The following is a 21,857-nucleotide window of genomic DNA, read 5'->3' on the forward strand; positions in this document are numbered from 1 at the left end:
GGCTTAGTGGTCTTGTGAGCTCCAGCGGGGCTGACTTATCCCTGTAGCCTGGCAGGGATGGATCAAGTGAACCGTACTCAGGTTATTTCAGTTGCCTTTTTCTTCACGAGTGTCTTTAACTGGAGGATTTACCCATTTGCTATGGATATTCAAGGTTTCTTTTATTGCATTGTGTAAGAATGGGAGCTTGTACCATGTCGCTAAAGAAAATTCTGCATTGTCTTCTGCTGCTTGCCACATTTGGATAGAAAATGGATGTCCTCAATACCCGAGGTGGCTGCGTTTCGGTATCTGTGCCAGTGTGTACGCAAATATGTAGGAAGACTTAAAGAAAGGGCTTGGTGCAAGGGCTTGTCTGTTTTTTGTCGTCGTTAGCTTTTTTTCCAACTGTATAATACTGATTTATAGCCACAAAGTGCTCTTACAAGTCCTGGAAACTCCCACTCGCTTTAAGTGTCTTCAGTTCAGCCAAGCTGTTCTATTGAAGCTCTAGACTGCTTGTGTAAATGATAAAGGATCGAACGTGTAATTTGCAAAGTGCTTCGCAATCTTTTTGGTAGAAGGTGGTGATAAATGTAGGATATTGTTAAGCTGATTAGAGTATTTCACAACTTTTTGTATTTGTAGTATATTTTGATCTCTGAATGCATCTGGGTAAATGAAAAGAATGCTTATCTACAGAGGGAAGGGGTGTGATGGTGGTGGGAAACTGCTTTTTGTGGGCTTTTCTTGTTTGGTTGGCGTCTTTTTTAAAAAAAAATATTTTAAGCTCTTATGAATTAATTAACAAATGCTGAGTTTTGGATTATTTAAGAAAATAAACACCCCTTCTCTCCCCACCAATCTGTAGTAACACTTGCACTGAAAATAATACTATTTGAACTAGTTTAACATTCAGACTTAAACAACGTGAGCTTGAATTGACTTGAAAGATGAAGTGTGTATTTTACCAATAGAAGCAAAATCTATTAAGTTGTCTAAGCTGGTAGGATAACACTTTTTACAGATGTCCGATTTTCTCTTGTGAGCAGAAGGTCCAAGTAGTCTTGGAGCTCTCTTGGTCCCAGCAAAACATATTTTTTTAATATTTATGTACTACAACATAAAGGGGAAAACTCCAGTTTTTCTCTTCCCTGCCCCCCCCCCCTTTTTTTTTTGCCTCCTCTCCTCCCCCCATTTGTTGAGGGTGTTACAAACTAGTGCTACCACTTACTTCAGCAGTAACCAGGCAGTAAGTCTTTAGGCTTCCCTCGTCAGAAAAATTCACTGCCAAATTGATTTGAGGCCCCTTTGACCAATTTCCTTGTCTAGTCTGTAACTAATGGGCAGCTTCTAGGTGGTGCTTTTGGATACGCTCTGATACATATGGGGAAAGAGATATTTTGTTAATTCACATTTATCTAGTTCCATGCGGGAACTGGAGCAGGTTGTGGCTTGGTAGTATTACATAGGGTGTAATAAAGGTTTTGTAGGTGGTAGGCCAGTGGGTGCGTGTAACTTTCTGGGTTGGATTCAGAGCGTGAGGAGGTCAGTTCTGCTCTTGAACAGCTTTGCCCCTTTATATAGGCTGGTGTAATCCAGCTGAGTTTGGTTAAATTAATCCTGATTTACACTGAGCACGAGTGAGATCAGAATTAAGTTTCTGGGCTTTTTGTGTTGACTAATCCTTCCAGCGCACTGAATCAGAATATGAACCCTGTGAAACTGGGGCAGCTAATTTTGAAGAACTTCAGGAATGTTTTTCATGCGTTCTAACAGGTGGCTTTTTTCCCTTTCTTCTTTTTTTTTTTTTATGATTCAAGTAAAAGACCCGTGTTGGTTCTTCAGAATGACTCTCTCTACTCTCAGAGACGTCCTTACACCAGTGAAGATGAGGCCTGGAAAACCTTTCTTGAAAATCCCCTTACAGCAGCTACCAAAGCTATGATGAGCATCAATGGTGATGAAGACAGCGCAGCGGCCCTTGGACTGCTCTATGATTACTACAAGGTAGATTGGCGTGGGTATGCTCTAGCAGCCAGCGGAGCTCTTGTTCCACCTGTGGAAAAGGTGTCATTTGCTAGAGGATTTTTACAGAAGCTTTGAGTAGGTCTCAAGGACTTTAAACTATGTAGCTTTTAAATGGAAAAGGTTCCATGTTCCTTTTTCTGAAAATTAGTTTAATTTTAGCTCGGTAAAATAAGATCTCCTGGATCTTAACATAATGGGTCAAAAACTTCAGTAGCACTCTGCCTGTTGACTCCAGGCTCTGCAGGAGGCAACGTATTATAGAAATAGTCATGAAGAATGAGACTTGGGTGCATGTCCCTGGCTGAATGTGTACACACACGGAGAAGGACACTTTGCTGCTTTTGCTCACTTGATCCCTGTTCTGGCGGGACTGTTGGCTCTTGCTGGGGCTTTGATGTGCTACCTTAGTCTCAGCTGATACTAAGCTGTAACTACAGGTTTCTGGTGGTGTGTGTGGTGGAAGCGCCCACCTGAAAGAGTTGCTGTCTGCTTTCTTCTAACCTTCAAGCGAGCTTCAACTGCTGTAATCTGTTAATCCTTTGACAACTGTTGCTGTCTTCCCCAGCGTTCACAGTCTGCTTGGAGACGTAAGCCTCCCTAGATGCTCACAGGTGAACTGAACGCAGTCAAACAGATAACCTTCTGGTTTCTGGGGGATACATTTTGCTGAGCTTTCTTTCCTAAATACTAGAAGTCTAAGTCAAGGTAGTTACCTCCAGTCAAAGTCGGGGGACACCAGCAGGTGTTTCTAGGCACGGAGGCATCCTGGTTGTATTAGACACCTGCATTATGGTGGCCTGGCTCACCGGGTGGAGATGCCTGTTTTTCTTTGCTCAGCATGCAGGGAAGCCAGGAGGCTGACTCTGCTCGTGTGCCTGACCCTTTGGCTAGTGTCTTTTAACAGTAGTGAGTGCAATTGCCAGCCTCAGTATGTTCTTCAAACATGAGGACAAGTTGCCTTGTGCATACGAAATCCTTCTCTACTCTTTTAAGAGTTGAACATGTCTTACGTATCAAAATATTCTTGTAATGCTTAATATGGAGATTAGCACTCCACACACACACACGACAAAATGCCACAGACTCACTGATGTGGATGTTATTCAGTTAGTTGTGTGAGAAAACTGGCTTTCTGCTTTGTGCCCGTGCTTGCTGTGCTTTTGGGAAAAAAACCCAAAACACTTTCACCGGAATGATTTTAATCCACAGAATCAACTTTGATTTCTAAACCTGTACATTACAAAGAAAATGTTGATGCTGATCTTTCACGCTTGGCAAAGCAGAAGGGATTTGTTGTACATTAATGTCTAATTTGGGGTTTCCTCTTACGTTTGAGTGTCAGTGGGCGTACAGAAGAATCAGTGGAAGAACACGTATGCCGCAAACTTTGGTGAAGCAAAATGGTTAGATGTTGAAGGATTTATTGAGGGCTGTTACGAAGTAATGCTAAAGGGACGACGTCTAGGCATTTCTAGTACGCCCCCTCTGCAATATTAAAGACAGCTGATGAGATCACCTTCATATAAAAAAAAAAGGCAAACCAACAAACCCAAGCAACTCAAGTTTTCTTCCATTTGATTAATGGGCTACAGTGATAGCTCAGGTGTGGTTAATGAGGTCTTATGGGGAAACAAACTTTTGATCAAAATCTAGAGTTTAGGAATATTGGGCAAATGTAGCTTGGTAGACCCTGGTTTTTCAGTGACCGGTTAGTCGGCCTCCTAGCAGTCTTAAGCTAGAGGTTCTCCAGTTTTTGGTGGTTATTGTGGAAAATCCAACAATTCTGGTGTTATTGGAGATTTCCAGGTTATGTGGAAGAGCCAGGACTTAGGTTTTAATTGGGGGCAGTTTATGGAAGTGTGCTGTTCACACAGGTATGCCATCAGCGTTTGAGTTAGTAGCAAAGTGGTGCTTCCCTGTGTTGCACCTGAGCTGGCAAGCGTGGGCCATATCTGAGCAGGCTTCAGTGAAGGAGGGTGGTGGGAGTTCACAGCTCCTTATACCAGAAGGTGTACGCTTTGCTCATTCAGCACGCATGTTGAGGGTGACAAAACTCCTGGGCACTATGTGTGGGCTAGCAGAGGAGCTTGCGTGGACTCGCTGTGTGCTCGACCTGAGCACCACGGGCTTGTGCCAGCAGTGGCAAGAACTGTTAGGGTGCTCCAGTGAAATGAGCTGCCACAGGTCAAAGAGTTGAGCTTCTTCTGTATGCCTTGGCTTTGCAGTGCAGCCAGGAAAGCGGCACGTATCGGTGTGTGGACAAGGTGGCTTGTGTGACTGACCTTACGGTATGTGGTGTTTTCAGGACAAATCCTGTTCATGGTGTAAAATATGAGGAGTGGTATTGAGCCATCTTAAATACAGAGCACGGGTGGTTGCCTTTTGTTTATAAAAGGTTTAATACAGTTTGGGCCAGTGTGTTGAATGTAGCCGTGCAGAGAGATGAGCTGTAGCATCCTGATACACTTATTGGACCTGGGCCTCCCCAAATCCCCTGATTCTCACAGAGAAAGGAGAACCTTGAGTGGTTTTTGAGGAGGTGACCTAGAGAGCAAGAGTTCTTGAGGAGGGGGCTGTGGAGCAGCATCCTTTCACAAGCCATGAGCACATTTAGCAAGCTGAACTCTGCCAGCCTGCAGAGGAGAAAACCTGCACCACCAGTGCAAACCCTGGGCATCTCCTGCTGGTCCTGTTCACCCTGATGCTGGTGCTCCAGCCAGGGATGGACAGTTTTCTGCACTGGTCTTCCCACTGCGTGGTGCTGGCAGGAGCCAGGGCCAGCACAGTGGGACAAGTCAGCTACACAGGGATCTGCAGGGCCTCACCTGGGGCGAGCCTGGCATCCCAAAGCTGCGTGAACATCAGTCACGCTACAATGCTAATAATGACTGGTATCAGAAAGCAGTGCTTTCTTAATTTGATCAGATAGCTGCGTTTTGAGAAGATAATTTTTTTTTTGTATGGGAAGAAGAATGCAATTGTAGTGTGTCTTGTATTTCCCAGGTTCCCAGGGAGAGGAGATCTTCGACAGCTAAACCAGAGGTAGAACATCCTGACCAAGACCATAGCAAAAGGTATTAGTTTTCATTATTGCATGCCTGCGTATCTCCACCAAAGCTGCTGAAGGAGAGTAACTTGCTGCGCTGCAGTGTTGTGCTGGAAGAGAGAAATTGTTTGCTTTTACGCTGTGCCCGAAATTACTGTGTGGCCCCAGGAAACAGAATGGGAACTGGGCCATGATGTGGAGAGCTGAGGCATAAACTGCTTCTCATTGCCATCCGTCTGCTTTCCGTGTACTGCTGTCATACGGTCAGCATAGCAAAAACTGCTCTCTGTTAAAGGCACAGCCTCTGTACTAGGCACAGCCTGGTAGCACAAGCGCCCCTTCCCAAGGCTGTGGAGGTGACCAGTGACCCTTTTACTTTTGCACGCGGTTACCTCAGTTCCTCACTGCTGATTTTGTTCTCGGGCACCAGCAGCATTGCTGCTTTGTGCGTGGGCTGATAGGGAAGAACTTGAAAGTCCTTGTGATTTAATTTGGTTTTGTATTGTTTGTGGACTTATTTTGTGTCCTCTGGAACTCCTTTCTTTCTTCCTCTTTGTCCTCTCTGTCTTGTGCATCCCAAGCAGAAGATGGTATTAATTAGGTAAACATTATGAATGTGAGGTTTATTCAACCCAGGCTTCCACTTCTATCATCTTCTTCCTTTGGACAAACTAGAATGCTTTAAGGATGTGAGGTGAGGTTTTGTGGTCTGGCTGAGCAGATTGAACAACTTGTTGAGAAGAGCAGTCTGGTTAGCAGCCATGTGTTCCCACTGCTCCCCTCGTACCAGTTCTGATCTTTAACTGACCCATAACCTAGCAGGGGGGGGGGGGGGAAAGTGGCTAGTTTTCTCCTAGTGGAACAAGCCGAACTGGCTCACCAAAGAGACGGGGGAAGGAGATGGGGGAGCGTCAGAATTGGTGCAAAGAAGAGGGCAGGACCATGTTGTGGGGAGGGAGAAAGGGAGGGCAGACTGACTCGGTGGCTACTAGCTGTGAAGTCAGCTCAGCCACAGATCTTATTGCTGTCCTGGCAGAAATTAGTGTGGTGGAGTGGGAGGTTATGCAAACTTCTCCTGGGAGTCTTGGTGTGGATTTTCTTGGGGGTTTGTGCACGAAAGAGGGATGTCATTTCCCTATTAGAGCTTCTTGTGTGGTGTGCAGTCCTAGAGCAGAGGAGCAGCAACTGCTCTCAGTCCTGCTCCATCTCCCAAGAGCAGTTTTATGGAGCCTGCGTGTGCTGATGTATGGTGGGAAGGGCCTTGAAGCACTTGGTTTTGGACTGCCCTTTTCCAGGCAGTGAGGATCTGGGCTGTGAACCCTCACCTTTTTGCTCCAGGGTAATTTATCTCCAAGGTGGGGTTGTTAGCAGTGGGTGAGGTTTTGTTTTGTTGTTTGGTTGGGTTTTTTTTTTTTTGGGGGTGGTGGTGGTGGTGTGTTTTTGGTGTTTTTTTTTTAATGAGTTTCTCAGCTTTTCAGGTTAGGATTGAGCTGTTCTGCACAAGCAGGAGAGCTGGTGTCAGCTGTCCTTGTCCAAAAAGCTGAGTATTTCTAGATCTTGTTTAATGAGAAAATGAGCTGTATAATTTATGCTTTTTTTTCCTTTGGCCTTTAAAGGAACAGCATCCCAAATGTGACAGAACAGTCTCTCATTTCTGCTGGAGAAAACAGAGTCCAGGTTCTGAAAAATGTGCCTTTCAATATTGTCCTTCCACACACGCCCCAAATGGGCATGGACAAGAGAGGGCATCTTACAACCCCTGACACAACAGTCACCGTTTCAATTGCAACCATGCCTACCCACTCCATCAAAACAGAGACACAGCCCCATGGCTTTGCAGTGGGCATCCCACCAAGCGTCTACCACCCGGAGCCCCCCGAGCGGGTGGTGGTCTTCGACAGGAACCTCAATCCTGACCAGTTCAGTTCCAACACCCAACCTCAAAACTCCCAGAGGCGAACGCCAGATTCCACCTTCTCAGAGACTTTCAAGGAGGGTGTGCAAGAGGTACCAAGAGAGGCAGTCGCTCTGTGTGTGTGTGTGTGTGTCTTGGTCTGGGTGGAGAGATCCAGTTCCATCTTTAGTTGTTCTTATGTGAGCCAGATATCTGCCCAGTGATTTAGGAATAAAAGACTTTTTTTGCAAAGGTGCAGAAGTACAACTTGGTAAATAAAACCTTCCCAACATGAAATCATTATCAAAAGCAAATGATTAATCTCACTGGTGACAGAGCCTTTGGCTTGCAGAGTGTGGAAGTAGTTACCTCGATCCACAGAACCTGGCCAGGTTTTGCAAGAGTTCAGCACTCCGTGGCACTTTTGCAGGTACTGAAGCAAGGTGACTATGTCTGTGAGCTTCCTTACTGCCAGCTTCAAGGAGTGGTGTGTGTCAGTGAAAAATGGTCAGTTTATTTAGGGGCCTTGAGCAAGAGTCAAACCTGGATGAAAATCCGTGTTCTTTTGTTTTATGGTACCAACTGAAAAAAAACAGCATAACTGTGTTTTGATTTTTAAGCCAGACCTCAAGGAACTGTGTAGCTATGACTGTTCTTTGAGACCTGGGAAAACTTGTAAAATGTTGCCCTAAAGCTGGCTCAGAAGCTTGTGAGATGTTGTGCTTAGTTGACACCCAAAAAGTTTGGATTAAAACTCTGCTAAAGTGCCCTGTTTGTACAGACAAAAAAATTGATTGTTATCTGATGATCAGTTTGCCTGCCAGAGGTTCTGTGGTAACGAGTATCTGTTTAATCTTGACTTTTCTTGTTGTTGCTGTGTTAATTGTTGTGTTGTTTTGCTTTGTGTCTACCCCAGGTTTTCTTTCCTACTGAACTGAATCTCCGGATGGCCAACATGAATTCAGAAGATTATGTTTTTGACAGCATTTCTGGGTAATGCTTTAAGGCCCCTGTTTGCTCGTATCTTCCCTTTCTCTCACGGTTGTCCATGAGTAAGCAGTACGTCTCGTGCCCTTCTGTGCTGAGTCTCTGTCAGGCACTGCAGGGGCTCTGGATCTCAAAACTGCAACAGTGTCTGCTCGTTTGAATTTCACAGTTGAAAATCCTACCTGTATCTTTAAGGAAAATTGCTTTAAGGGAAATTACCTCCAGGGTTGGAAATACCGCCCAGTTGTAGTCGCTGTCCTTGTACCAGCTCTCTGTCCCATGGGACGTTGCAGTGTGGTCTGTCAGCTCTGCGGTGGCGTGTCCCTCTCCCTGGTCAGCTGGCATTGCTCTCTCCCTGTTGGAAATCTACAGCAGAAATAGGAAGTATGAAACTCATCTGAACTCTTAAGGGAGGGGAATAAACTAGTTGTTTGGTTAGTTGCAGTTGACCAAGAGGAAAGAGGAGAAAAGACGGTGGCCACTGAATGGCTTATTAGCTTGTGAATTTAATTTAATTACTAATAGATATTCTGTTCCATGAAAGTAGCTTGCTGCTCTTGGTCTGAATAGGGAGCTTCCAGTCTTGCCTGCTGACGTGTCTTGGTATTTAGCTTGCCAAGAAGTTCTCTTAAATGTTCATTCGTGAAGGAAATGGTTCAAAAAGGGGCTCATCCTGTTTTCCAACTTCCTTGCCTGTTGATGGCTTAGTGAGTCAACTAAAGAGTTTGGAATTTCTCCAAATTAAGATGTGGAACATTTAATCGGCTTTCCAGGAAAATGCCTTAGCAATCACTGCCCTCTTCGCTCTGTAGGAATAATTTTGAATACACTCTGGAAGCCTCCAAGTCCCTCCGACAGAAGCCTGGGGACAGCACGATGACTTACCTGAATAAAGGTCAATTCTACCCGATCACGCTGAAAGAAGTCAGCAGCAGTGAAGGAATCCATCACCCCATCAGTAAAGTCCGAGTGAGTGGCAGCTCTTGTGTTTTTTGGGGGAAAGAGGCTGTCTACAGTGGTAGCCTCAAACTCTCCCAAAGTGCAGCAATGTAAACCAGAGCATCAGCACTAAGGCCAGCTTACCTGATGTCTTACGTCGGTGTTCGTTCCTTTGCTGTCCACCTACTTCCAGACCAACCCATCCTGGCTCAGTCTGTTAAGAAGTGGTGTCAGCACTTGTCTAAAGGTGGTGCAATGCCTGGAATGAGATCCTTGAACTCCAGTTAGGAGAGCAGTTCTGCTCATCTCTGTTTATGACCCAGAAAGCGCTGCTTTCCTGTTTGGCAGCCATGTGCCAGGTACACTGCGGTGCGTCAAGTTGGAAAGCCTAAAGCAGAAAACCTGATACCAACAAGATTGTCCAAAACAAATGTACTCTCTGGCCTCCTTCCTCTTTCACGTGTTTGTGGGTTTGGGTTTTTTTGGTGGTGGTTTTTTGTTTCTGGGTTTTTTTTATTCTTACCCCCCTCCCCCTGTCCTTTCAGAGTGTCATCATGGTTGTATTTGCAGAAGACAAAACAAGGGAAGATCAGCTCAGGCACTGGAAATACTGGCACTCAAGACAGCACACAGCCAAACAAAGATGCATTGACATAGGTAAGGAACGTTCACTGCTGATGTCAAACTCCAAACCTAATTCCTTGGCAAGATTTGGTTTTCTGCTACAGCTTTGTTATTTTAAGGAACCTTTGGATGGATCATCTCTGTGCTGTCCGTAGCTTTACTGGAAGCCCAGAAAGAGCTTTTGATTGCTTGGAGCTAATGCTGTAGTTTTTAGGATTCCTTAAGAAGGCTGGTTTTTGGAGGATTTTGGTTCACGAGCAGGCTGAGTTTAGAGTTTTGCATTGGGAGATCTAACACACCCCCTGCCTCCAGACTATGGTTGCTTTGCAATATCTTGGTGCATGTAGCTAAATTGCAGCTTATAAGAGTCTGTGGCTGTCCTAAATATTGTGTTTCTTCAAAGCACAAGATCCTTGTAGAAATACCTCAACGCTAATGATCCTCCTTCCCACAGCTTTGCTCACAACTGGTCTTTGGTACATGTAAAAAAAGAAAACACTGCAAATTTCCACTTGCCTCCAGACAAGGCTGGGGCTGGCTGGCTTCCAGTCTTCTCTGGCTGAAGGCTGGGTTGTACTCCTCGTCCCTTCCTTCTGTGAATAAAAGCAGGGATTAATCACTTGGCACTTAAAGTAGACGCGCATGCAAATCTTTGTTTGTTGTTGAAGGAGTTTTATTGAGAGCTTATGCCCTTGCTGTACAGGGTAGAGTTTCCTGGGCATAGCAGGTTATGGCACAGGACATGCAGTATTTGGGACATCTGCCTTTTTCACGGGAGTTTCTAGTTTGGAATTTCTGCCGAGTCCCATTTCCCTCCTTCCTCCTCTTTGATTCTTATGGAAAAAACAAAAAAACCAACATTTCCAGCCTTTTTAATGATCCGTTCTTAAGTACAGTTCAGCTTCCTTTGCTCCTCGGGGGTTGCTGAGGAGTTGCAGTTTCTGCTGCTTTGTGTGATTAAAGACTCCAGATGGTATCGCCTCTTTCTCTCCCTCATGCATCCTTCTTTCTAACAGCGGACTACAAGGAGAGCTTCAACACCATCAGTAACATTGAGGAGATTGCATACAACGCCATATCCTTCACTTGGGACATCAACGAGGAAGCAAAGGTAGGTGACCATGATCACCCTTTTAGTAGATTCGAGGGCTGGGGGAGGGGAAGGGTGTGTGGCCTACCTGGTGATTAGCATGTAACAAGTTTGTTTACGCTCTTAACATTAGGCAAAACCTTCTGGCTATTTCTTAAGAGGGTTTACATGTGCAACTGTGGAGAGCTTTGCAACTGCTTTAAGGTTCTTGGCAGAACTGCCTACCTGACAAACAAGTACTGACAAAAGGAAGCGCTGAGCATTTCCAGGGCAGATGAAGTGGTGCAGGAGGTGTGATGGAGCGTAGCTAGGCTTGGCAGTGAGCACAGTCTCCTGGAGGATCCCTGCGGGAGGCTGGGGTGGGGGGGCAGCTCCTGAGGGCGTTAAGGCTGTGGCGATGGGCTTGCCTTTAGCAGAAGAGGGAGTAGCTGCTGCCTTTGAGCTCCCAAAGCATGCGTTGCTGAAACCACAGATCCCAATACCCAGTGACCTATTTCAAGTTAGAGCAGCCTCCTGGTGAACTCTTGGTTTGATCTTTTTTCAGAACTTTGGGCACTACGGTAGATGCGTAAGTATGGGCAGCTTCCCTAGCTAGTAGCTAACTGCAGCTGTTTGAAGCCGCTCCAGCTTTTGAAAAAGGCTTGTGCATCTTCTGGGTGCAAGGACAGCAGGTGGAGTCATCTCTGTTCCAAAGGCATTTCCCATCGGTTTCTTGCTGGAGCCAAAGTACAGGAATTTTCTTTGGAGAGTTTCGTTGCTGCCTGGGTTTTTGTTAAAAATTGGGGAAAACTATGGATGCTGCAGATGGCCATGTTTAGGGAGAGCCTAGCTTGGGGGACATAGGACCTCGCAGCAAAGGTCTTTCTCTGGAGCTGTGCATGCTGCTACGCTCTGCAGGAGGCACAAAGGGTGTTGTCACTGCACAGAGCTCACTGTCACCATGAGCTTTCCTATTTGCTGCACAAGGGCTGTGGAGAAAAGAGGCACGGAGAGATTATGTGCAGGTTGCTCTTGGGTTTCAGCTCTGTGAGAGGTTTGGGGTGCTTGGCAGGCAGCAGCGAGGAGCCGTGTGTGCTGCTGCTGCTGAAAGTGCTGCCCTGCAGCATGCGTGACGTTCCTTGCGAGGCTGGTGTTGGGTGCTAGCCTCCCCTGTTCACCAGATCTGGCTTCAGTGGGGTTGAGAGGGATGGCAGCGAGGGCCTTACCTGCTTGGAGGATGCTAAAATGCTGACCTGAGTTTTTTGAAGCATGAAGCACTTTGCTATGTGAGCAAACAAATGAAGCTTCAGAAGAGCTGCAAAAGGAGGCAGTAAGTGTTCCTGAGATGTTATCCTGCTGCCGTAACCAGCCTGACGTTCAAGGTACCCAGGTAAACGGTGTCTGCAAGGTACTCGAGGGCTTAGGATTTGCACACAGGGATGGACTGTGCAGACAGCAATGATTCCAGGTCCCCAAGGAGTTGGAGGCACTTAGCAGCTCTGCAGCTGCCTGTCCGCTGGCTGAGCCATCCTACAGCAGTGGGGATGGGCCACTAACCCAGGAACAGGGCTTAGACCTGGTGCTGAGAACGCTGTGGCTGCCCCAAGGAAAGCCATTGCTTCCCACCAGTTGACAGAGGCCTGCCCTGTGCAGCAGGTGCTTATGGCCCAAGTACTCCACAGACCCCTAAATGAGTAGTTTCAACCTATAGTGAAGTTGCCAATAGCAGCTTGCAAAGGTCTAAATACCCTCATGGTGATCCTTCAGCTCAGGGCTGAACTTCCTGGGCTAAGGTGGTATGGAGAGGTATGTGGGAGGCCAAACTAGTTTTGTAGCTAGATGGAAATTTGCTTCCAGATTCACAGTCTGGGTGTGTGAGATCCATACGGTTTGAGTATTGGTTTGTATGAACCTGCAGAGGGGACTGTGGATACCAAGAGTGCAAACCTTGGCTCCTGGGATCAGAGTCATATTCAGACAAAAATACTCTGGACTTCAGTGTTCAAAGAACTGGCATTTTTAGCAAGTGCTCTGTGTGTTTAAGTGTCTAACTTTATTTTACTTTTTACTCTTTTTTTTTTTTTTTTTTCCCCTCTGAGTGGATGTGTTTTGTCAATGATTGGATTTCTCACCAGTAGAGCTGTAGTTCTTTCTCAACTCTTGTGATCTTATCAGTAGATGCCTGAGCCAATTTCAACAATTTTTATTGCATGGTTCATTTACCTTGCATGCTCTCTTTTATTTTCCTTTTCTTCCCCCCTCCCCGCCCCTCAGCCTTGAATTATATGAAGAGAGCAGGGCATAAGAGCACTGAGTCTTTGATGCTGAGAAAGTCCTCCACAGTAGTAAATATAGTGTCTTCTGTGTAATAATTGCAGCAGTACTGCATAGATGGTAGGTTTTATCAGCCAGCAAGCATTGATTATTAGATTATTAGAAATTTGCTTTCTGAGCCCTGAACCTGAGCCAGGTGATTCTTGTGGGGGTTGCTGCTTCTCCTGTTTCCCTCTTGCTGTTGCTCCCAGTTTGCTGTGGGAATGATTTGATCCTGTGCAGCAGTGTGAAGTGGGAGGTGACGAGGCTCTTATGTCTGGAGTTTCTGATGTAATTCGTCATTTAGGCACCCAGGGCTCCGGGGATGTTTCAGATTTAAGATAGAAATAGTATATTATCACAAGAAGTTCCCCCTAGCAGCTCCGGGACCAGGTACTCACCGTTCTTGTGCTAGCCCTCGTGGGGATGCACAGGAATATCGTACCTCTGCCGCTTTGTCCGTGCAGGAGCTGTTACCTGCCTGAGAGCGCGCTTTGCCAGTCTGCCAGTCCCCTTGGGGCGCTTCGGGGATTTTGTAAAATACAGCTTTCTGGTGAAGAAATGCTGCTTTTGGGCAATACAGGTCACGTGCTCCTTCTGTAGCAAGGCAAATGTGCGGGTTTTGCAGCTCGGAGTTGGGGAATAGAAGGGTGTTGGAGATGCCCTCAGCGATGCGTACTTCCCAGCAGGGCATCCCGGGGCTGTGGGCGCTGGACGCAGCAGGCGGGTCTGGCTCTGCACAGATGGGGTTGTCGCACAGCTGGCAGCGTTGGCGTGCTGTTTGTGAGCCGCTGTGCGTAGAAACCAGGAGTATTTCACGCGTGACGGATTTCCCACTCTGGGGCCAGACCGTGTCCGTGGGTTTCGGAGCAAATGCTGTTTCTCTCTGGCAGCTCCTCTCTGCCCTCTTCTGTTGCTCTGGGACATCACAGGAGCTGCTGGCGGTGGCCGCCTCTTCGAAGAGTGGTGGGTTAAGTATTTTCTGACCTTTGCAAGAGTGTGTTCAAGCTGGAAAAGAGACCAGGATCCAAAGCCCGCTTGTTCTGAGACAGTGAAGGGAGCTGAGGGTGGGGTGGAAGGCCAGGCTTCGAGAGGGACAGCCCTGAGATCAGGAGGAGAGGGGGGTCAGGGTTGGGAAGGTGGACAGGAGACGCTGTGGAGTGGGGAAGTGGGATTCAGGTGGACTTCCAGGTGTCTGTGTTAGAGGTGAAGTCTGACTCCCACCACCTGACAGACTGGGGGAGGGGAGTAATTGGATGGGGACACAATCATGCTTTGTGAGAAGAAAAGGGGAGATGTTGAACTGGGAAGTCAGTTGACAAACTGGTGAGTTGTTGCATAGGATATTTAGGAAAGCCAGTACACTTACTCAGTCTGGAGCCGTTCTGGTTGGGTGGAAGCGTGGTCTGATGAGTCTGACAAAGATGTGTAGCTGATACTCGCTTGCATGCAACAGGTAATGCTGGAGTTACCCTGAGGCTTGTGGAGACTTCAAACAGTTTCCCACCCTGTCCCAAATGTCTGCAGTGTTGGGCAGACAGTCGAGGTGGAGTTCTTCTCCTGCAAAGAAGCCTTTAGATGTCTGAAGGCAAGCTCATCATCTTTAGCCTCTATGACTTCATTAGGGATGGGGTGTCTAGAGCTGAGATGGAGTTTTCTATGGAGGTGTCTGCCCCTTCTTGTTGATTGAGCAGGCTTGGCTATCTTTAAAATCGGGGGATTTTAAAGGTAGGGAAGAGGAGTCCTGTCCCTGCAGCCCTTTGAATGTCTTTGACCTTCATATGTCAATCGGTAGAAGTGTTTATAGGTTCAGGTCGTGAGTTTTTGAAGCTGGGAACCATCACTTTCCAGGTCTGTACGGTGTACTCATTTCTCCTTCTCTTGGTTGGTACCCGTTAGAGGTCTTCTAATGAAAATTGCCCCTACGTGCACGGTTAAATGCGTATTTCTTTCAAATGTTTCCAGCTACTCTTCGTAATGTTGTCCGTTGTCCTGTTACCTCTGTTGTGTTACCCGTTAGGCTGTGGAGCAAATTCTCTATCCCATAACTCTGGCCTGGGGACATGGCCTGCTCTCAGGTCAGTGGCAGTTGAACAATCTGGACAGATCAGTTTCCCCAGGGTTAGCTGGCTTTGCTGGATCCTGCTTTGTTGGAATCCTGTCTGAGCTCCTGCCCCGTGGAGCAGGAAAGTTGGGACCTCTTGTCTGAACAGGGCAAGGTGTTGCCTGCACGGTGATCGCAAGAGCCTCCTTGCCCCATTTTTGTAGTCCTAACAGTGCGAGGACCCTGCTGTTGTGCTTGGGACACCCCTTCCACGCTTGCCCATGGGTCCCTTCTGAAACTAGTGTTGCTTCCAGTGGCTCCCAGAGAAGGGCCCCCGTGGAGGTCTTCTGTCTGGCTTGCTTTAGGCTGGATGGTGGGACTGTAGCCAAAAATGATGTCACTGTACATTAAGGGCTCTATTGTCCTCCCACTCCTTTCCTCAAAAAAAAAAAATTAAAAAAAGGCATTGTAAGCCAGATGCTGTGTGTGAAAAGACCCTTTCTACTAAGAAGGGATACGTGATGAGGCTGTAACAGGCATTTTGAGCTGGAGAATATCATGGTAGAGCTTTCTGCTTTCTTTCCACCAAAGGCAAGGTACTGTGGTATCTTTTAAGTGATGCCCTGAATGACAGAGCAACTAAACAATGCTGCTTTCTTTTTTTTTTTTTTTTTTTTTTTTTGGCCAAGAAATGTGGAAGTGTCCATATATAGGTAATTTGTGGCTAATTTGGGTTGGCCTTTTGAAATAGCAAATCGGGCAACGAGAGTGGTCTTCTGGCAGATCCTCATGTGTGTTGAATGAAGTTCTTGGCCAGGACTTTCTGTTCAGATGAGCTGTTTTTGGAGAGGGTGGATCTCTTGCTACAACTTGAAATAAGGCTGGGGTGTACACCACTGATTTATTATTTTAAGAGTTTATTCTAGCATAATCCTCACTTGGTGTTCACTGCAGGAAGAATTTCAACTTTTTTGATTGATGAATATTGCATGCATTTATATGGATGCCATTGTAATGAAACAGCAGTCATATGCCTCATTAGAGAAGGTGTTGCCACCTTCAGCAGCATTGAGTAGGTACAGGTTTGGCTAGTTAGAAATGAAACTATGAAATGTGATGAGTCAAACATACTTAAAGAAAAGAGATTGGTTTGAAGCCAAGGCTGCAGACCACAAGTACTTTGAGGTGCAAGTACACACAGCTTTTGGAGCAGTGACATAGGAAAGTCATAGCAAACATTGCTTGCCTGCCTCTTAGTACAGATTTCTCCCTACTCTGTCCTGGGTTTTCTTAAAACCAAGAATGCATTGCCTTTGATTTAAAGTGTTGCGAATTAGAAGCAGGTTTTTCAGCTCAAGAGTTTTTCTTCAGAACTTGGTGTGCCAAACTCCACCATCCGTCTGGTCTTCCAACCAACTATGGAGCTTTTCTAAAGCTGAAAGAAAAATCTTCCTGATGGTGGCTTTCCTATAGAGAAAACTAGGAGGTGATCCCTGCCACACCACACACCCCGCCCTTTCCTCCATTCCCTTTATATCTGATGGCAACACTTCCTTTTCAGCCATTTTTGTGCCTTTATAGATTTAATTCTTTTAGTTGGTTTTTTTTTTTTTTGGGGGGGGGGGTTGTTTGTTTTGTGGGTTTGGTTTGTTTGTTTCGGGGGTGGTGGTGGTTTTTTTTCGGTGGGATTTGTTTTGTTTGGGTTTTTTACATATTGCCACTTTCTTGCCAAACTGCTCTTTTTTTACTTTCTTTCCGACCAACCTAAAAAAAGTTGACACCTGGCCCTGCGCCTTTATCTTATCAGAGTGTGGGGTGGGAGGTAGCATCAGTAGGACTGGGAACCTCTATAGCCACATTTCCCACGTGTTGTGAGCACAGACATTCCTGTATTTCCTTGCCTCAGAACAGGTTGGAATAACAATTAGTCCTGCTCTTTGTGAGCAGGAATATGTATTTTCCTTTCATTACCATTCATTTTTGTCTTGTTCATGGAATGAACTTGCTAGGAGGCTGTTCTTTTATCTGGGGCTGGGTCGTATTTCCCACTCGGTGTTCCTTGGCGTGGCATGGAACCCTGCGATGTGTTTTGTGTCAGTCACCCGAAGTGGGCTTGGTAAGTTCGAATGCAAACTAACTTCCCTGGGCTGTGAGCAGGATGGTGCTGGGTCTGGCTGCGTGGAGCTGGAACGGATGCGGCTCTGTGGCGCATCTGCCAGACAAGCCTTATTTGGAGCGTCCGATCCCAAAGGCAGGAGGGTGGCTGGGGAGCCCACAGGTGCATGAATTGCCCAATTTTTTTAATCTCTCTTTCCTGGCTTGCCTCCTGCTGATGCAAAACCTGCGGTGCATGTGGGAGGTGAAGAAATGAATGTGAGAGCAGTGAGATTAGCCACCTCTCAGGTGATCTGTACCAAAGTGTAGGTTTTTTTTTTTTTTTTCTTCTTCTTTTAAAGACAGAACAGTCTTCCCAGCGCTGCTTTCTTAGGATGTGCTTTTGCGGATGTGTACAGACAGACCTGTGCTTGCCCTGCCTGCACTTCAAGCTGCCTGGCTGTGACCCAGAGCCGATCCTGGAAGCCACGTAGCTATGTTAGTGCAACACAGTGCCCAGGCTGGTGGCTCTGCCTCTCGCAAGGGCTTGGAGCTGGGCCGGTATAACATATAAAGCTTTGGGGCTGGAGGTGATTTACATCTAGCCAGCTCACAGCATAAATGAAGCACACACGGACAAATCTCTAGAAAAGACCCTTTGTATTTTCCCTTTTATTTTTATATTTGTCCAAGCTTTTAGAGAAAACATATGCTTTCAGCCGTCAGTATTGAAATAACAACCTTTGAACTTCCGGATAATTTTTCTTCGGTGGAGGGTTGATAAATGAGTTGCGGAATTTGGGCCTAGGGCTGCTCCTTCAGCTAGCCAGCAAGGAGTGTGTGACCACGCGCTGCATACCCCTGAATTGCACGTGCATCCGTGGGAGACCAAACAACCTGGGAGCTGCTGGGCTGTGCACTGACATTCCCAGAATTCCTGCTGGCAGCCGGGGTGGGGAGCGGCTGTGTCCTGGTGTTGCCATAGCTGTGTAGCTTCCCGCTCCCTAGCGTTGGATGATGCATGCCTTGGTTCTCTGAGGGAGTCTGCGCGGGCAGAGGCGGAGGGAGCTGGTTTGTGTCCTCTGGTGCCAGCCCAACTTTTATTTAGGTCTGATGGATCCTTCACCTTATCTGTTCCTCTGGTTTTTATTCTGCTGTTGTAACCTCACAGGCTCCTCTTCCTGCCAGTTCGGTTGAGGGTTTCTGTGACCCTTTGTCCTGCAAAAAGTGAAAATAACTCGTAGATCAAGTCAGCTGCACAGTGGCTGCTGCCCTCCCCTCCAGAGACCACAGGAATGGCCTTGCTGATCCAAAGGAAAGCAAAGCAAGAGGCAGGGTAGGTCCAGCAGGTCCAGTTGTGCAAGGGCTGCGTGTGGCCCCAGGCTGGTCCGCAAGTAGGATGCGCGGTGACTGGTAACAGGGGAGACACTGCCTGGGTGTTGGGGAAATGGTCCTAGGGCACGCTGGAATCCCTTTGCTTACTGCGTTTTGGGCAGAACGCTGAAATTATTTAGCCACCAACAAGAAAAACAATATCCGACTGCATTCCCTGGAAAAGTTCATTGTGGTTTAACCTGTCCCTGGTGACTGTGTTGTAGACTCCAAACTGTGTTTTGTACAAACACAGTAATCCAAAACCAGAAGCATCCTGACAATTTTAAATTGAATATAACATTAAAATGAGAGACTTTTGCCTACTAGTGCTAGAAAAGAGCTGAAGTTTTTGTCTGAGTTATCAATAGAGAAAGAAATATCCAATGGACTTGGACTATTGAATGATGTCTTCATCCTCCAAGTACAAAAATATAATGGAGCATAAATAGGAGGAGGTGAATTCAATTTGCCTGTCTTCTATTGAAATTAAAGCCATGTGGAGCAAGGTGAGCAGACTGATAGTCCCAAGTCTATCTGTGTAGGATCTTACCCGGAAGGATGTACAAGACTCTGCACGATGGTGAGATCTGTTACGTGGCCATTACAGTCTCACCCGTGCTTGCATTTGCTGGGGACTGGCCAGAGTTTATGGTGTGCTAATACCCATCTGAGTTGCTTGCCATTACCTATGGCAACCCCAGACATTGTCGAACTGTACCTACGTATCATTCCTTTTCAGCTTTGCTTTGCAGTGAGTCAGAAGAGGCTGTGCAAGATGACATTTTGTCTAAAGCTGCTGCATATGTAGCCTTTGGACTAATCAAAATTGCTGGTGCTTTTTTGTGTGACAAGAGAGCACGGTATCCAAGATAAACTGAGGAGAAGAGATCTGGGTATGCAAGCCTTCATTTAAAAAAGGCATCTTTCATCTCGCTGACAGCGAGGTTCCTGCAGTGCTTTGATTGCCCTTTAATTATGCCTGTTTTTCCTGGTTTGTTTGAAAGGCAGATCTTGTTAGAAAAAGGTGCTGTGTGGAAAGAACTTGGCTGTCTCTGCTGCCCTTCCTTGAGGGCACACAGCAGAGCTGCCGGATTAATTTTTTTCTTCTGCATTATTAAAATGGAAGATTGTTTCTCGTAGATTTGAATGTAGGCACGGTGTGTTTCTCCCAGGTTAGGCAAGGAGGGGTGCAAGTGGTCGGGTGCTTAAAGCAGACCAGGAAGTCATGAGGTCTGGCTTCTTCCCACGCTGACTTCCAGCATGATCCTGGAGGAGGTGTTTTAATCCTTCTGCCTTTGGTCTTTGGTTGTTTGCGGCTGGGCTGCTGCTCATCTGCCCCAGAGGCTGCAGGAAACCCAACCTGTTGTTGGGTGGAGGAGGCTCTGTAGGGTGACTGTCAGATGGTGGGGGGTTAGCAGCTCATACCAGCTCATGGGTTTCACGCTGTTCAGTGTTTTATCTGAAACCTTGCCATTGTGGAGCCATTAGTCTTGATGAGAATGTCTGCTTTCATCAATAGCAAGAATTAAAAAAAAAAAAACAACAAAAAGAAAAGGAAAATAAAACCTGGCTTTAGTTGGAGAGAAAAGCCTGGAAATATGATTGAAATAGACTAAAGGCTTAACTGCCAAGCAAGCGAAATAACTGGAGAACAGGTTTCTAATCCTTTTAGAAATCTCAGTTTTAAAGAAAATCTGCATAACTTTTGAGGGCTTGACTCACGTTTGTAAGTGCTCAGGCTTGACAATGCTCTGTTTTTAAATGCTGTCTTTATGTTGAATCTTGGGAGGTGAGATGAAATATATTATTTTTTTTTTAAGTAACAACAAATCTTAATATAGCTGAGAATGCGGAACTGCCCTTAGAAAAATAGGTTGGACACATGAAAAGGAATCTTGCTCAGCAGGCTGAAGACGCAGAGCAACTTCTGTGGTTACGTTTTTCTTTCTTCTGGCAATTTTGGGGTGGGGATGTAGCTGGCGTAGTCACTTGGCCTTATGTTTCTTTTCTAATGCAAGTCAACTCTTCCTGAACAAAAAGCACCTGGCTGAAACTGTTTTCACTCAGAGTGGAAAAGCTGTTTGCTAAAAATCTGTTTTTGTGGAAATTGAGGCAACCTGAAGTTGCTCGAGAATAGGAGTTACGGGATGGGTAGGGAGAAGATGATGATCCTTTTGAACTGACATGGTGTTATATGAACAGAAGACAGGCTGGCTCGCTGTTGCTTCAGAGAGGTGATTAGGTTTTCAGTTGTCATCTCCTGCCCAGAGTCCTGAAGACTTAAATGGCATGAAAATGAAGTCAGCTGCTTTAAGCCAAAGCTAATCAAATGAGGAGACTTTAAAGTAGGAGGATAATCTTTGTCATCTGATAGGCAATCCCAGATTCCCATGGGATACCCACGCAGCTCCACCGTAGTAGCATGCATCTGTCATGCTGAGACCAACCCCTCTACCTTCAGCCCAGCATGCTGCGTAAGCTTTGTGTGGCTGACAAGCCATGAAAACTGAAAATGTGGACCTGGATTCTCAGAATTTACACCAATTGCTAGGGAACTGATGGCTGATTTTGCACATTGGGTCCACTGGGTATCTACCTGTGTGAAACTCAAATGGGGCATTTCACAGAAATTTTGGGGCTGGGTTGGACCTGCTGGCATGGCTGCTTGGGCATATTTTCTTAAAGAATGCAGTCGTTTCCTCAAACAGAAATGAAAGTTGTGTGTGAATATTCAGTATGGGTAAATAAATTTAAAATTAAAATTAAAAATGTAAAAATATGCAAACACCAGAGTCAAGGCTCTTTTAAAAAACAAAACCCCTGCTCAAGGAACACAATTATTCAAGTTGTGCATACATCTGATTACCTAGCTCCGAAGTGGGTGAAAGCAGCTCTTCAAACTCCTTGAAGCTTTCCCCCTGGGGTGTGCCAGCACCGCAAGCAAAATGCCCTTGTAAAGTCAAAGGTAGCAAATAGGGGGAAGGGGGGAACCTGGATAAATGGTAGCAAAGCCATCATTTGGGTCAGTTTGGGGGAATGTTGAGAAGGGCCGATTTTAAAAGAATTTTCCTGGCTGAGATTTGAGATGTATTTAATGCTTTCAAAAAAAAGTCATCTTGGAACAACGTGGGTTTGGGATGCTGAGACGCAGGCTGTAGCGCGAGCAGGCATTGAGCACTGGCTTCCCTTTGGTGCTGCTGTCCCTGCGTGTTTTCCTGGCTCGGGCCACCACGGAACAAGCAGCGCAGGTCAGGTTGGCTGGGGATGGGGCTCTGCTGGCGTGCCGTGCTGGTGTGAGTTCATGTCGTGTCACATGTTTCCGTGTCCCTTTGCACAAGCGGGACCCAGCGGGGGCATTGCCAGCTCTGTGAGATGGTGCGTACGCCCCAGGGAAGGGATGGGGACCGTTTGCCAAGCTGGTGTGCCAGCAGCTGTCTCCCCACTCCGGGGTAGCTGGTGCTCA

General features: G+C 46.4%; 1 protein-coding gene across 2 annotated transcripts in view; it reads left to right on the forward strand.

Annotated features, from left to right (window-relative positions):
* GRHL1 (grainyhead like transcription factor 1) overlaps nt 1-21,857 on the forward strand; it is a 164,415-nt gene that overhangs the window by 122,984 nt on the left and 19,574 nt on the right. Inside the window, exons 3-9 of one of the 2 annotated variants that reach the window (XM_080387856.1) lie at nt 1,803-1,989; nt 5,014-5,084; nt 6,673-7,063; nt 7,867-7,943; nt 8,750-8,906; nt 9,422-9,533; nt 10,517-10,611. In XM_080387856.1, coding sequence (XP_080243982.1) covers nt 1,803-1,989; nt 5,014-5,084; nt 6,673-7,063; nt 7,867-7,943; nt 8,750-8,906; nt 9,422-9,533; nt 10,517-10,611 — 1,090 coding nt within the window. Of the gene's footprint in view, nt 1-1,802; nt 5,339-6,672; nt 7,064-7,866; nt 7,944-8,749; nt 8,907-9,421; nt 9,534-10,516; nt 10,612-21,857 lie in introns of those variants that run through there. The other variant, XM_080387853.1, reaches the window with a different exon arrangement.

This window comes from Falco punctatus (assembly GCF_963210335.1).
Source record: "Falco punctatus genome assembly, chromosome: 5".
Taxonomy (NCBI): domain Eukaryota; kingdom Metazoa; phylum Chordata; class Aves; order Falconiformes; family Falconidae; genus Falco; species Falco punctatus.